This window comes from Gasterosteus aculeatus, chromosome 5, assembly GCF_964276395.1.
Source record: "Gasterosteus aculeatus chromosome 5, fGasAcu3.hap1.1, whole genome shotgun sequence".
Classification (NCBI taxonomy): Eukaryota; Metazoa; Chordata; class Actinopteri; order Perciformes; family Gasterosteidae; genus Gasterosteus; species Gasterosteus aculeatus.
In genome coordinates this window covers 6,855,194-6,869,234 of record NC_135692.1, presented here as the reverse complement: position 1 = coordinate 6,869,234, position 14,041 = coordinate 6,855,194, and the positions used below count along the sequence as shown (strand labels likewise).

General features: G+C 47.8%; 2 protein-coding genes across 3 annotated transcripts; both read right to left on the bottom strand.

Moving 5' to 3' along the window:
- Positions 1–816: 816 nt before the first annotated feature.
- csdc2a (cold shock domain containing C2, RNA binding a) lies at positions 817–5,995 on the bottom strand. 2 transcript variants are annotated; one of them, XM_040177636.2, is made up of 4 exons: positions 5,710–5,995; positions 2,928–3,256; positions 2,633–2,755; positions 817–2,461 (listed from the first exon to the last, which is right to left on the bottom strand). In XM_040177636.2, the coding sequence occupies exons 2-4, from the start codon at positions 3,119–3,121 to the stop codon at positions 2,299–2,301; spliced, it is 480 nt and encodes a 159-aa protein (XP_040033570.2). In that variant the 5' UTR covers positions 3,122–3,256; positions 5,710–5,995; the 3' UTR covers positions 817–2,298. The 2 variants fall into 2 exon arrangements, with proteins under 2 accessions (XP_040033570.2, XP_040033571.2); XM_040177637.2 differs by having other exon boundaries at positions 2,928–3,149; positions 5,710–5,972.
- Positions 5,996–6,919: 924 nt separating this feature from the next.
- aco2 (aconitase 2, mitochondrial) lies at positions 6,920–13,899 on the bottom strand. The gene is made up of 17 exons (XM_040177616.2): positions 13,833–13,899; positions 12,574–12,716; positions 12,124–12,382; positions 11,948–12,040; positions 11,698–11,856; positions 11,411–11,561; positions 11,197–11,301; positions 10,927–11,018; positions 10,584–10,689; positions 10,295–10,452; positions 10,140–10,213; positions 9,943–10,054; positions 9,594–9,872; positions 9,298–9,489; positions 8,476–8,608; positions 8,276–8,397; positions 6,920–8,181 (listed from the first exon to the last, which is right to left on the bottom strand). Exons 1-17 carry the CDS (start codon positions 13,866–13,868, stop codon positions 8,050–8,052), a joined length of 2,346 nt encoding a protein of 781 aa, XP_040033550.2. The 5' UTR covers positions 13,869–13,899; the 3' UTR covers positions 6,920–8,049.
- Positions 13,900–14,041: the final 142 nt, after the last annotated feature.

Below are 14,041 nucleotides of genomic sequence, written 5' to 3'. Positions count from 1 at the left end.
ACTCAGTCAAAACAATCAGTGGGTGACCAGGTTTCCCATGCCTCCTCAACGCCACCAACGTTACTCATCCATCACTGTGACAACGAGGGAACCAACCTGAACGAGGCAATAAACTTCTTATGACTGTGTGTGTGTGTGTGTGTGTGTGTGTGTGCATTGCCTCGTATTCCGCATGTTTGTGTTGTAAGTGCTTTGTGATGAAACAAAACAATATAAATGTTCTTGTTTTTACGTTCTCTTGGTGTCTATTTATCCGCGTGGTGTTCACGCCTAAAACATGCTTTGCACATCACTAACATCCTTTTACAGTCAATGATCATAATCGACTCATATCATACATATCAATAAGAAACACGACATGACTCTGTTCTGAGCACTTATATATATGAACAACATCCAGCACACTGTGCTCCTAGTAATTCAACTTAAACAAGATGCCCTTTTTAATTATAATGGAGTGTTTTCACATTGTGCTGATGCTGCTTTCACTTATGAGCTGACAACTGTCTTTTTACAGGTTTTCATGTCCATTGACGCATGTTTTAGCGAGTGATGTACTAGATGTCTTCCAGTGAAACAAAACGAGACATATGTGTCAAATCCCCAAAACCCAGACAACTATTTTGTAAGATCCCAAACAAGCTGTCTGACGCACCGAGACAGAGTTCACACCCAAAACGTTGTCACGGGGGACTCTGAAAATAACCGCCCTAGTTATTCCCCTCTGTGCCGACACCAGTGAGACCTGGACAGAAACGCAAAGAGAGAACAGAACCTTCTGTCTTATCGTCAAAAGGATGTTTCCACACAGCTCTGTGAATTTTGCAGTCGTTTTTATTCAAAAGACGTTACAGTGATTGGACAGAACACAATCCAACGTGTTGGTCTCACAGGACGGAAACCAGACAGATGTGTGTTGCTTAAAGGTTAATTCACGCGCGCGGACACACCGAAGGTGCTCGGGGGAGCAGATGTGGTCCCGCGCGACCAAACAGAATCCACACATTCTACCTTTTAAAAAAGTCACAACCAAAAGGCACAGAACCAATTTCCAAAACAACCAAACTGCTTTTTTTGTTAGAAACACCATTAAAAATCAGACAAAATCATTGTGGGCAATGATTACATGAGGAGCAGCAAAGGGGCATTAACGGGGTAGTATCATTAGAGTGAGGTGTGCAGTGTATTTAAATAGGCGTAGCTTAGCACAAGTACTTTAAACACAGCTTTTAATAACCCTGATGGTCTCGTAGTTACAAAAGAAAATAAATAAGTCAATAAATGTATTTTTAAAAGTTTGTTTCTTTCCCACGTTCAATTTTACACCTAAAACTAAGCAGTTCATCTCCGTCAGAACCACCTCTTTAAATTCTCATGTGGCGATTCCTATTTCCCGTTACGCGCTTATTTGACTTTATTACGGCCTCATTACACATGCTTTGTGTCCTTTTTAGGTTCATGCTGCATCATTGCTCCAGTACGTCTACAGATAATCACTCCATCCGCTGCCCGTATCCCCGACCGTCCTCCCCCTGCGACTCCCCTCGGGCCCCGCGTCCCGGCGGCAGGCCGGCCTACAGCCGCCGTCTCTGCCGCCACAACTTAAGGCCGTCATAGGAGATGGCTACAAAAAAAAAAAGGATTTCAAGTAGACAAAATAAAGTAGTGCTGCGATATTAAGAAGGAAAATCTTTCCTTATTCAAAGAGCTCTCGAGCGTTAAGAGCCATTCGTGTTTGTGTCACTCTGAGTGCATCGATTGTTTCCTTCCGTTAGCCACGCAAGCTAACAAGCTGCTGTCTTCCAAAGGCAGAGAGATGAAGGCAGGTCTGAGCAGCTGTCCTATAAGCCTGACGGGACACGGACGTTATTGTAATGTCCTCTTGATTCAGTGAGGCCCCCATTCCCATCAGCCTTTGTAAACTCGACATATTATGGCTGGATTGTGGATTTCTTTAATCGCATGTTTGCCAGGTGACTTCTGGCAGTGCTGGCACCTCTTGTATCGGTCAGCGGCTTATAGAAAGAAGGAAGACCAGAGCGGGATTGAAATTCTGAGCTTCATTGAGCTTTTTACTTGTTAGCGTGCCAAAGCAGCAAAACAGAGTCCGGTATCCTCTCTGGCGTCTTCTGACCTCATCGGATCTATATTTAGTAAGTAAAATAAAATCTACCACCAAGCGCTAACTTTCTAAGTTAAAACACGATGGCCGTCGAAGCGAAACACTCAAAATATACATTCAAAGCTTGACTACCGGCCCCCGACCCCCCCAAAAAACAGCCTCCCTCAGCCCGGCGCCTAGGAGCTGATGATCTGACCCGACCAGGTCTCGTGCTTGGTGACTGGATTCAGGTGAGTGAGCACCACCTCCACAGCCTGGATCTTCTGGTTCTTGGGAGGGATGGGGCACACCTTGTACGTGACCTCATCCCCCTCCACAGGCACGTACTCCCCATCGATGCTGTTCAGGACACACATACACAGTTAGCTCTTTCAGGGGGACAATGTTTAAAGGTTGGTTGTCTCAGTTCAGAAAACACTACTAGACTTCCCTTAGTGCAAACTATCCTACACGGGAGTTTAACTTCCACAAACACATTCGGTGTCGTGAACAAAAACAAATTTCCCTCACTCGGAGATGTGGACAAAGATGTCCTCCCCGCCGTGGGAGGGGCGTATGAATCCATGGCCCTGGGACCTGGAGAAGTTCTTACACACCCCTTTGTAGACCGGACCTGATTTGGCTCGCACTGTCCTGCAGAGAAAGAGCCACACAGACGGAGTCAGAGGGAGCAACGGCACCATTACCAGGATCACTTTGCAGGGTGTTGTTTCTCCTTAATGGACCTGCCGATCTCTGGACTCGTGCTGTTAATCTTACTGTGGAAACACAAGGAGAAGGAGAAGGATACGGCGTCTGCACTCACGCTGAGTATGTGCGGGTGCGCTTGGTGGGCAGCGGGCTGGGAAGCTCTCTGGGCTGCGGAGGTTTCCTCTCCCTCTCCCAAACCCGACTGCCCTCCCTCTGGAAGGGGAAGGAGAACTGCAGGGAGGTCCGGGGGGAGGGCAGCGGCAGCGGCAGCGGGCGGTCTGCCGTGGAGGAGGCGTCAGGGTCTGACATCTGGACTGGCAGGAGGGCGGGACGTTTTCTGTTTTAGGTCACGAGGAAGAAGAGGGAGCAGGGTTACACCTCCTGCATGGCAACAGGGTGAGGAGATGTTCAGAGAGGAGGACGTGTAGGTGGAGCAGCAATACCCTGCAAGGGAAGAAAGATGATGTCAGTACATTATAATAATGACTTACTATCGCTGACTAGCCTGTTTCCAAACGCCTGCAAAGAGATAAGTAAAATACTACTTCCCCAAATACAATTCATTCAATAATTAGATGTAGGACCCGGATGCCTTCAATCATCACGAGAGGATTCAGAAACGCACTTCGGGTCAGATTATTTCTGCCGCTACGCACAGTAGAGAAATCTCCACATGTGGCGAATTAAATGCTGCTTCATGAGTTCACACAAATCTCTTCCTTCGTAAGATAAATACACACTTAATACTTTCATGACGCTGAAACAGCACAGTGCTTTCCATCCAGTAGACAATATATATTATTGATAGTACACAATTGTTATTATTGATACCACACTAGTTTGTAGTAACAAACACTATGTAAGTGTCATCTGCTTTGTTCCTTTGAGACGCTTACAGTTCACTTCATCACTGTGAGAATGCTGGTTCCAGATAGCGAGCAAGACTGTACAGGAATAACCTTGTTTATCAGATTCTATCTGTGATTCATTCTATCGATGAATCACAGGCTCAGGAAAAAAAACACTTGCTGATTTCACCAGCGGAGACACGTTTCAGGGCGTTTTTACTCAATAACAACCAGCAGCACAACATCTGGAAGCTGCTGTGAGGGCAACGGGAGCCACGGCAACTTGATTTCAGAGCGACAGACTGTGACCCTGCCGGCTTTGAAAAGGTCCCAAGATGATGTCAATAACAATCCCGCCCGGCTCGGCTCGGCTCGGCTCATCACGCCGTATCGTATTAAAACCCCCCCAGCTGACATCCATTACAGGAATGCGCTCTACCGTGTGAATGAAAACAAGAAGCTGCTCGCCGAGGCGATTCCCAGTCGTTTTAGGACGAGTGAGCTCCGTCACGGGGCCACGGCAGAGACCCCGTGACCACGGCGCAGCTGGGAATGTGGGTATCATGAGGCGGCTCGTCATTCTGACACTTAAACCGCTGCAGAAGGCTGCAATAAAGACGTGTTATTGGGGTTACGAGCTGCCACCTCAGTGAATGTTATGTCACATCTGCAGACTGATGTTTGACAAAGGCTAAAGCATTAAGTGTGTGAATCCTACAGGCTCCATTCAGACACACACACACACACCGTCTGTCTAAATATAGCAGACGGCGTGTGTGTGTGTGTGTGTGAGAGAGGTGGAAGCGGTCTTTCATGCTGGCCCCCGATGCTCAATATCATCACTGCAATCCTTCACGCTCTCTGTGTTGTTTTCAGAATTTGGCAGCAAAAATAAGATATATATATATATATAATTTTAATTATAAATTAATATTTATTTATTTATAAAAATACAGAGGCTTTGCAGTACATGACAGCAGGTCACAGATACTTGTGCTTATATTTATTATTGTTCGTCCAGATTCTGTGGCACCAGCAGGTCTGATCTATAACACTGTTTCTGAATTAGTAGTTGTGAGGTAGCTTTTAAATATTATTCTATTCTTTGACATTTCCATGTAGAGTTACTCTACTAACCTATTTTTAAGTATTTACTTTAATGAAACAATGTCTACTTTTAGCCCTTTGGGGGAAAACACATATTTTCAGCATCAAATGGATTAAAACAGAGGATGAGAGAAGTGCAAACGATTGAACTGTTTAGGTTCAAAGGTCGCCAGCATCTTTGAACCATCACTGCTTTAATCCCTCCAGTTTATAAAATCATTTATGGATTCTGCAAATGGCCGATGAGGGCTTTTAACCTGCTGATCTCATGTCAGCTGTCGAGGCCGTAATGACGTAACGATGAACACACACACACACAGGTCATCATGGTGGCACAAGCAGGAGGACTGACAACAAGGCATAAATATGGAGCCTCAATAATTCAGCAACCAGACTGGTTGAGCTCCTGGTTTATTGGCCCTTGTGCTGGGGCCCCCACGGGCCTCCTCAGTGAGTCCGCCTGCTTCTGTTAGACATTTATTCTGGAGGCCGAGAGAAGAGAGAACAGAGGTCGGACTGGACCGGGAAACGGAAGAGAGGCTGAGCAGCTTTCAAAAGGCAGACAAAAGGGCCACAAGCGGCCCCCTGTGAACCAGGCCACTGTGGCTGTCTGCTCCATGGGCATCAGCATGGGGGGCACGTCATCTGCCCCCACACAACGCCTTCCAACTTGTTTTACGTTATAACTAATGTGTGACAGCGAAAGTGAGGCTGGCAGCCGGTAAATAATTCAACCGCGAACAAAAGCCCGTCGGGCGGCTTGTTTCCAGAACATTCTCACATACGTGGCGGCTTGAGGCGAGAAGATGCTCCGCTGCTGCCGGCAGCAAAGAGGTGACGCCAACATGGAGGGTTCTAGAGGAATCCGAGCCAAAGACGACCACAAAGCCACAAACCCGACGAAGCCCCTCGGAACCGGACGGGACCCCTCGATCAACTCACCGTGGAGGCGCCGATCGGCTGCGGCGCGACGCGACGCGCTGCGGGGCCGCGCGGAGGAGACGCTGCTCGGGTGGCGCGCGGCGGCCGGTGGAGGGTAGATCGCGGGGAGGAGGCGCACGGGGATCTCGGCGTGGAGGACTGGAGACGGGATGGAGGAGGAGGAGGAGAATGGAGGGGAGGCGGGGGGGGGGGGGGGGGGGGCGGAGCGGGGGAGGAGGGGGGGGTTCCTCCGGCGCACTACACTCTACTCTTTGTTCTCCTCGTGGATGGAGCCTTTCTTGATGGCTTTTCATCTCAGCATTTTCATTTGGATTCAAATTCATGTTCAATGGACTTTATTGGCTTACTGGTTCGTATATATATACATGTTTTTTTCCCCCATTTCAAAATCAACCGGTATTTTTAATACCACCTTATATAAGAATTGGTGTATTGATGTAGTCAAAACACAAATAATAAAAAATATAAAACACTCTAAATTGAAAATACTCTAAATTGACAGTTGTCAACTTTGAATTTGAGTACATGCGGTGGTGTTGTAGAATTGTAGTTTCCAAAATATAGTATAATATAAAATATTTTTTTTGCATTGTTTTAATCCATTCTAAATGATAAAATTGACTTTGTTTTCAAACCACAATGTGGTTTGCTAATATTTAGTCTTTTATAGCGTCAGTTCACTGAATAGTCTCTTTCTGCTCCTTAATAATCATTGCAGTCCACCAGCCTGTCAGCAGGTGGCGATCTTGCTCCTTATAATAAAAATAATTTGGCACCAGGGGCTCAAACTACTTGTACTTCAGGTTTGTAAATCACTGATGGGACCTCGCTGTCATAAATCAAAAAAACTTAAATATTCATTGAGTTGTCACTTACGGCAATATTGAAAAGCCTCATTAATGGTCATGTGTGTTTCCAACATAAACCAAGTGCTCAGACTTCACAGGAGCTCACTGAGGCCCTCAGACAGATGAATCAGTCGTCTCATTAGGAGGATGTGACGCTGTCGAGCATGAATACCAGCACGTTGGGGCCACACAGGTACTGAGAAGCATCCTTTGGTTCCCGAGACCACGATGATCATTAGATTTTAGTTGTAATGCATCATTCACTGGACTTAAGCCAAATGACATATCTGAATAATTGCATATTTCTACAAATACCAATAAACAAATCGACAGACAGCAGTCACATCACTGGACAAAGCAGATAAATCCCAGCTTTGATTTTTATTTTACAACCAATTGAAATTTGTTATAAACAACAACAAAAAATCACCTGGGAGAAATGTATTTATATTCATCACTGGTATAGAAGTAAACCAAAAAGTGTCAGTTGGTTGTGGAGAGAAGATTGTGGTTTAAGCTTTCATTCTGTTAACCGCTTGATTCATTTAGTTTGGACGGAACAAGAAGGAAAATTAAGAGCTAGTAAATACAAAGACATCTGGATTCTGATCAGTTGTAATCACCACTCAAGTTAATTATCTCCACAGAGATAAAGAAGTAAACAAGTAGTAATTTACAGTCTAATATCAGCTTTTGTCTCCAGCAGTAACAGACTTTCTTCAAGGCAACGTGTGATTGAACATTAAAGTGTAACGAGGGTCAGCGGTGGACGGGAGGTTTGAAGCATCATCTTTCTGTACGCGAGGAAGGAAAAGTTCTTTAACCATTGGTAACACGTACTGTGATTGATAAGAACATTGACAAAGCGTAATCAATATGTGGGGTTCAAGTTACTTTGATCTCAAACTGGCCCAAGCACGTGATTCACTACGAGTCCCATGGTACCTTTCTTTAACTTTAAACTAGATAGAACGATCCAGCCGCTGTGCCTTGTGACACTAGAGAAGCGCCTTGTGTACAGCACATAAATAAACAAACAAACAAACTCATCACCATGATCGTGTTTCCTTTGGCTCCAGAAGGTCACAGCAGCTACACAGATACCAAGCAACCAACTCCTGTTACGGGTGGAGTGTAAATCAGGGCAGGTTGGATGGACGTCCAGTGTGTGAGCAGCTACCTGAGACGCCTTTGAACAGCTGCTATCGAGTTATGTCAAAGTTCAGTGTGTTCAAGTTCGGCCAACAGTTGAAAATAAAAAACACAGCAGCGTTTCTTCCACAATGCTATGAACTCAGAAATATCTCAGACCTGGTCCCATCATCAACATTCATCAAATGACAACATTTAACTCTGAGGTGTTCAGTCACGGTTCTTCGGTCTGTGCTGGTCGCAGATGATGGAACAGCATCTACATTCTTCTTCCACACAAAATTCAGATTTTTTTTTTGTGTCCCCTCTGAAATTCCCTCGTCCTCCCCGTTCCACCACCTCACTGCAGCGCCTTCATCCTGTTCAGGGCGGAGCCCGCCTGGAACCATTCGATCTGCGTCTGGTTGAAGCTGTGGTTCAGTTTCACGGTCTCCTCGCTGCCGTCGCTGTGCTTCACGGCGGCGGTGAGCGGCTGTGAAGGGGAGGAAGAGGAGGTGCTCACTATGGAGGCGGTTCATGAACAGCTGTTATGAGAGCCGCCTGCCGGCCGAAAAAAGGCCTCCTACCTTTCCTGGAGCGAAGGTTTTGAGTCCTCGGATGGAGATGTGGTCGTCGGGGCGGATCCTGTCATAATCTGATGGGTCGCTGAAGGTCAGCGGCAGCACACCCTGCTTCTTCAAGTTGGTTTCTGAGGACGGGAGGGAGGCAGGTTTCTTAAATTGAACTGCGAGTGCGGCATCGAAGACGGGCGGGCGTTGTGCAGTACCGTGAATCCTGGCGAAGCTCTTGACAATGATGGCTCTTCCTCCCAGGTGCCGAGGCTCCAGGGCGGCGTGCTCTCTGCTGGAGCCCTCGCCATAGTTGTCATCTCCCACCACGACCCAGGACACCCCGTTGGCCTACACACGATTAGATGCATGCATAGCACGGATCAGTCTGTGGATCTTGATGTGAAAGTCTTTCATTTACTCTGAGATCAATAGATAATCATCATCATCACAACGATGAGAATGATAAAACAGAAAAGAGCAGCTACTCCTCACATTCCCTCACGGTTGAGGTTTATGCTGAAAAGGTTACTTCTAACCCAAACCGATTAAACAACTAGTAGCTGAAGCTCTACAGCTGGATGTGCATCTGTACGTATGTAAACGTTGGACAAGTTGCCTCTGAGTGTCAGTTTAAAGCAGCATATTTCAGCCCTTTTATTAGTCTTTACCTCTTGGAGCTTCTACCGTAACAATGCAGTATTGACAAAGCTAGCAAAGCACCATTAGCCAGTATTGACCTGCTGTTTTTGGCTGCCATGAATTATTTAGACCCCCACATTCCATCCATTATTGTCCAAATCTCACAACATTGCCCACAAGCCGTTAGTCCTGGTCAGAATTGAATCCCAAACCATATAACTTTATTTTCAAGGTGCTTGGGAACCCTGAGAGGATAAGTAAGGGAAACTAACAGTTTGCTGGAGGCCACTGCAAATCCAACTCTATATGTAAAACCATTACGCTGCGTACAGGTGTTCTGCCAGAGAGCAGCCTCGGCACAACGACGCAGTGCCTCGCTTCCCTCGTGGAGGCCCCACCTTGTAGTGACGGGCCACGTCGGGGACTCCTCCGTACTCTCCGGTCAGGTAGTTCTTCAGCTTGTTGATGCCGTCGTTCTCACTGTTGACCGCACCGATCAGCATGTTGTTGGAGATGTTATCCAGGTGCCCGCGGAACTTCAGCCAGGGTCCGGCAGCGCTGATGTGGTCGGTGGTGCACTTGCCCTTCACCTGTGGAGGCAGAGAGCAAGAAGTGTGTTTAATAAATGAACAAACAGCTGCAGGGAGGTGGAGACTAGCTGCTAATCGGAGGGTGTCATCGCTTAAGGGCCGACCTTGATGAGGACCTTCAGGTCCTCGAGATCGCCACCGCTCCACTTGTCAAAGGGCTCCAGCAGCTGCAGCCGGTCGCTCTCGGGGCTGACGTGCACCCGGAGGCTGGAGCCGTCAGGGGGCGGGTGCTGGTACGTGTCCTGGCCGGGGTCAAAGTCCTTGGCAGGCAGTTCGTCTCCGTACGGCGCGTCCAGCTGGAACTTCTCACCGTTGGCGGCTGTGAGGTAATCCGTCTCCGGGTTGAAGTTCAACGTGCCGGCGATGGCCATGGCAGTGACGATCTGAGGGGGAGGAGGAGGAGTGTCCACATCAACTCGCCACGCGTGTAGCGCGGCTCTAGTGAGGACTTACCTCGGGGGAGGTGACAAAGGCGTGCGTCGCCGGGTTGGCGTCGTTCCTGGCGGTGAAATTCCTGTTGAAGGACGTGACGATTGTGTTCTTCTCTCCCTTTTTCACATCCTGCCTGAACGCATAACACACACACACACATAAACTCAAAGAACACACAAGTGGAACTGGTCACTGGAGGTCATGTTCCAAACGGTCACCTGTCCCACTGTCCAATGCAAGGTCCACATGCGTTGGCCAGGACCACCCCTCCAACGTCGCCAAGGATCTTTGACTACAGGAAGACGCAAACACGCTTGAGCGTCTCCTCACATGACCCAGAGACGCGTCATCGGCGGAGTGCTCGCACACTCACGTATCCGTCTCTCTCGATGGTGGCGCGGATCTGCTCGGAGCCGGGGGTGACCGTGAACTGAGCTTTGCACGTCAGGCCTTTGTCCAAAGCCTGCTTGGCCACGGAAGCAGCGCGGCCCATGTCCTCGTAGCTGGAGTTGGTGCAGCTGCCGATCAGACCTGAACGAGAAAATAGAATGAGGCAAAAAGGAGCCAGGCTGCGGAGCGCGTGCGTTCAGCGGACGTTTTAGCCATGTGCAAAGCAGGAGAACGACCAAAGCCGTGCATCCTGCCACCGCGTCGCTTCTTACCGACTTTAACCTCCAGCGGCCAGCCGTTCTTCTCGGCAACAGCACCTATTTCAGAGACCGGGTGAGCCAGATCAGGGGTGAAGGGCCCGTTAATGTGAGGCTTCAGCTAGAAGAAGAAGAACAACAACAACAACGCTGGCGTTACTCTCCAACAAACTTCTTTCAACCATCGAGGGAACCTCCCACATATCATGTTGCCTTGTGTATTCAGAGATTTAGAAGAACATTCTGACAGCATTCGAATACGTCAAATTCTCATATGTTCACTACCCACACACAGACATGCATTTCCTAATGCCCTACACACAAAAAAGGTAGAAACAAAAAACAAACAAAAAAAGACCTCGTCCAGATTGAGCTCGATGAGCTGGTCGTACTCGCAGCCGTCATCTGGCACCAACAAGTGTGAGAATTCATCCGCCTGGGCCGCGATCTCTGGGAAGAAACAGTATTGAGTATTAACGCACCAAGCTGTCATGTACAGCAGGCTGGTTTTCCATGAAGGTCAAGACGTCGACGTCCAGGTGTTGGATACTTGTATCACTTTGTATGGAGACAAAGACAAAACAATAGTAATGAAAACAAGAACGTATGAGCAGAAGACTGAACATACGCTCACGTCCCGTCTTCTCCAGGTACGTCTTCATGCGGTGGTTGTAGGGGAACACCGAGGTCGTTGCTCCAATCTCTGCTCCCATGTTGCAAATAGTGGCCATGCCTGCACACAATAAAACAAATGCATATTATGAGCCAAACTACTGTGAAACAAAATTAAAATACAAAGTGTGATGAAGTCAGATTGGGGAGAAAACAAAAAATGTACTGACCAGTGCAGGAAATGGAGTCTACGCCCGGTCCGTGGTATTCGACAATGGCTCCGGTGCCGCCCTTCACGGTCAGGATGCCGGCCACCTTCAAGATGACGTCTTTAGGAGACGTCCAGCCTGAGAGGGCTCCGGTCAACTTCACACCAATCACCTTCAGGGAAGAGAACGGTGAATGAATTCAAGTAAGAACGTTCAGGTAAAGGGAGACGGCCGCCGCTGAGAAAGAAAACCAAAAGCCAAAATACGACAGTCAACACAGGATGTGCAAAACGTGGTAGTCGACCCACCTTGGGGCACTTGAGCTCCCAGGCGATTCCTGCCATGACATCGACAGCGTCTGCTCCTCCAACGCCGATGCATATGGAACCAAGCCCGCCGCCGTTTGGCGTGTGGGAATCTGTGCCGATGAGCATCACTCCCGGGTAGGCGTAGTTCTCCAGGATGATCTGATTTTGTGCAAGAATCGGAACGTTAGCATGATACGACCACGATAGCTCGTCACTTCCAGGCGCTGCATCCAAGCTCCAGCGGCGATACCTGATGAATGATTCCAGAGCCCGGTTTCCAGAAGCCGACTCCATATTTGGCTCCCGCGCTGGACAGGAAGTCGTAGACCTCGCGGTTGACTTCCTACATTAAGAACCAGGACGGTGAATAAGTGATCGCTTCTGTGGCATCAGCGGAATTACGGTGAACAATTGAGATCCCTCGACCTTCGCTTTGGCCAGATCCTGGACTCCGCCGGTCTGGGCCTCGATCAGATGGTCACAGTGAATCGTGGAGGGAACGGCCACCTTCGGCAGGCCGCTGCTGATGAACTGGAGCATCGCCATCTGGGCCGTGGCGTCCTGCATGGCCACGCGGTCTGGACGCAGCCGCAGGTAGGTGCGCCCGCGCTCAATCTCCTGCCTGTGGGGGTCATCGAGGTGGCCGTACACAATCTTCTCCGACAGGGTGAGCGGCCGGTTGAGCCTGGACAGAAGAATGCAACATTTACACCGTAGAAATGACGCAAGACGCTAAACTGAAGGTCGGGCTGACCGGTGAGTCGGCACTGGCTCCAGATGTGGTAAAGGACAAAGCCGCTCACACTGATAAGGGGACGTTTGGGAGAAACGGCGATGTGACCGACAGCAAACAGTAGAGATTAGAGCAACGCTGACCTTTGTCGCACAACGTCAACGTTGGATTGGAGCCTCTCGTAGTTGACAAAGGAGCCGGGCTCAAAGCGGCTCATAGACACTCGGGCTTTGGCTCTATAAGCCGCCGATACGTGAAGGCGGCGCGCGCCGTGACCCAAAGCCAGCTGGAGGCGACAAGAAGAACCAAACACAAGTGATCACAGAGCTGCAGACACACACAGCTGTTTTCTTTTGAAAACCTTCTTGAAATAGAGTAGAATAATAATATACCACCACTGGACCGACAAAAAAAAAAAAGGAAAATTATAATACATGGCTGTTTCTACTTGCTGAACCCACGGCCATCAAATCACTGGACTCTCGGCATCAGGTAACAGCCTATAAATTAAGAAGCTAATTCCAGAATACATCAAGTCGAATTATTAATTTGGGTTCAGACATAAGGAAGCTGTGCAGTCTATTACTATTTAACGGTGTACTCTTAACATGGTATTATTAAGAGTTCTAATGGGATTTGTTTCACAATTATCTAATGTCTCATGTTTCTGTTAAGTTCAACAATGCCAGATGTTCTTGTCCCACACAAAAAGACACCATGTGGTTTTCCATTTGATCAAACATAGATACATACATCAGATAATGCGGTTTCTCTAGTCATTAAAAGGTAGCTTATATAAACCTGCAGCAGAGCTCACATGGCTCAGATAATAATAGTTCAGACAGCTGGGAGTCATTTATTATTAGCTCAAATGTAAACTGCTGTTATTAAAAATAACAAACCTGTCAAGTTACAACAAAGTGAATTAACTCATTTGTATTGGAGCAAGACAGTGTGGAAGACAGTGTTTGCAGGATCAATTAATAAATATGTTTTCTGATCTCACCCATTACTGTGCACCGTGTGCACGCTGGCAGCTCTCACCTTGTGGTTAACCTTGCAATTAAACACCAACTACACTTAAACCAGTAAAGTTCACCGGAGGACTGGCAAAGCGTGCAGTGACTTGCTGGTAAACGGACACTTCAGCCGAGCGTAACTAAAGTTAAACCAGTGCTAAAGAAGTTAGCACTAGTTAGTCTCCCACTGGCTGCGCTGCGGACACGGTGACCCGGTCACTGTGCACGCGACCGGTTTGCAGCTCGTTTCTCCTCAGCCGCCGCGCGCACAACTTTACAATGTCAGCGTGACGCATTCAAGGGATTTATCAAATGCAACGGAGTAAATGACATCATTCACAAGTTTTTAAATATGGTCTAATCAGACAATGTTCTTCTCTTACCTGGAGCCGGGCCACAGTGAGACAGTACGTTGCCATTTTGTTCACTGACAAAGATGTGTCGATCACTGGTGACGTCACATGTTTTAAACAGCGCGCTCGCGCAGGTCCTTGAAGGACAAAAGTTACGATAGTTTGACTTTTACTTAGATTGTTTAATAAATGTCATCTAAAGTGCATCATCTTCAACTGCATTCATCCATCATTTTGTG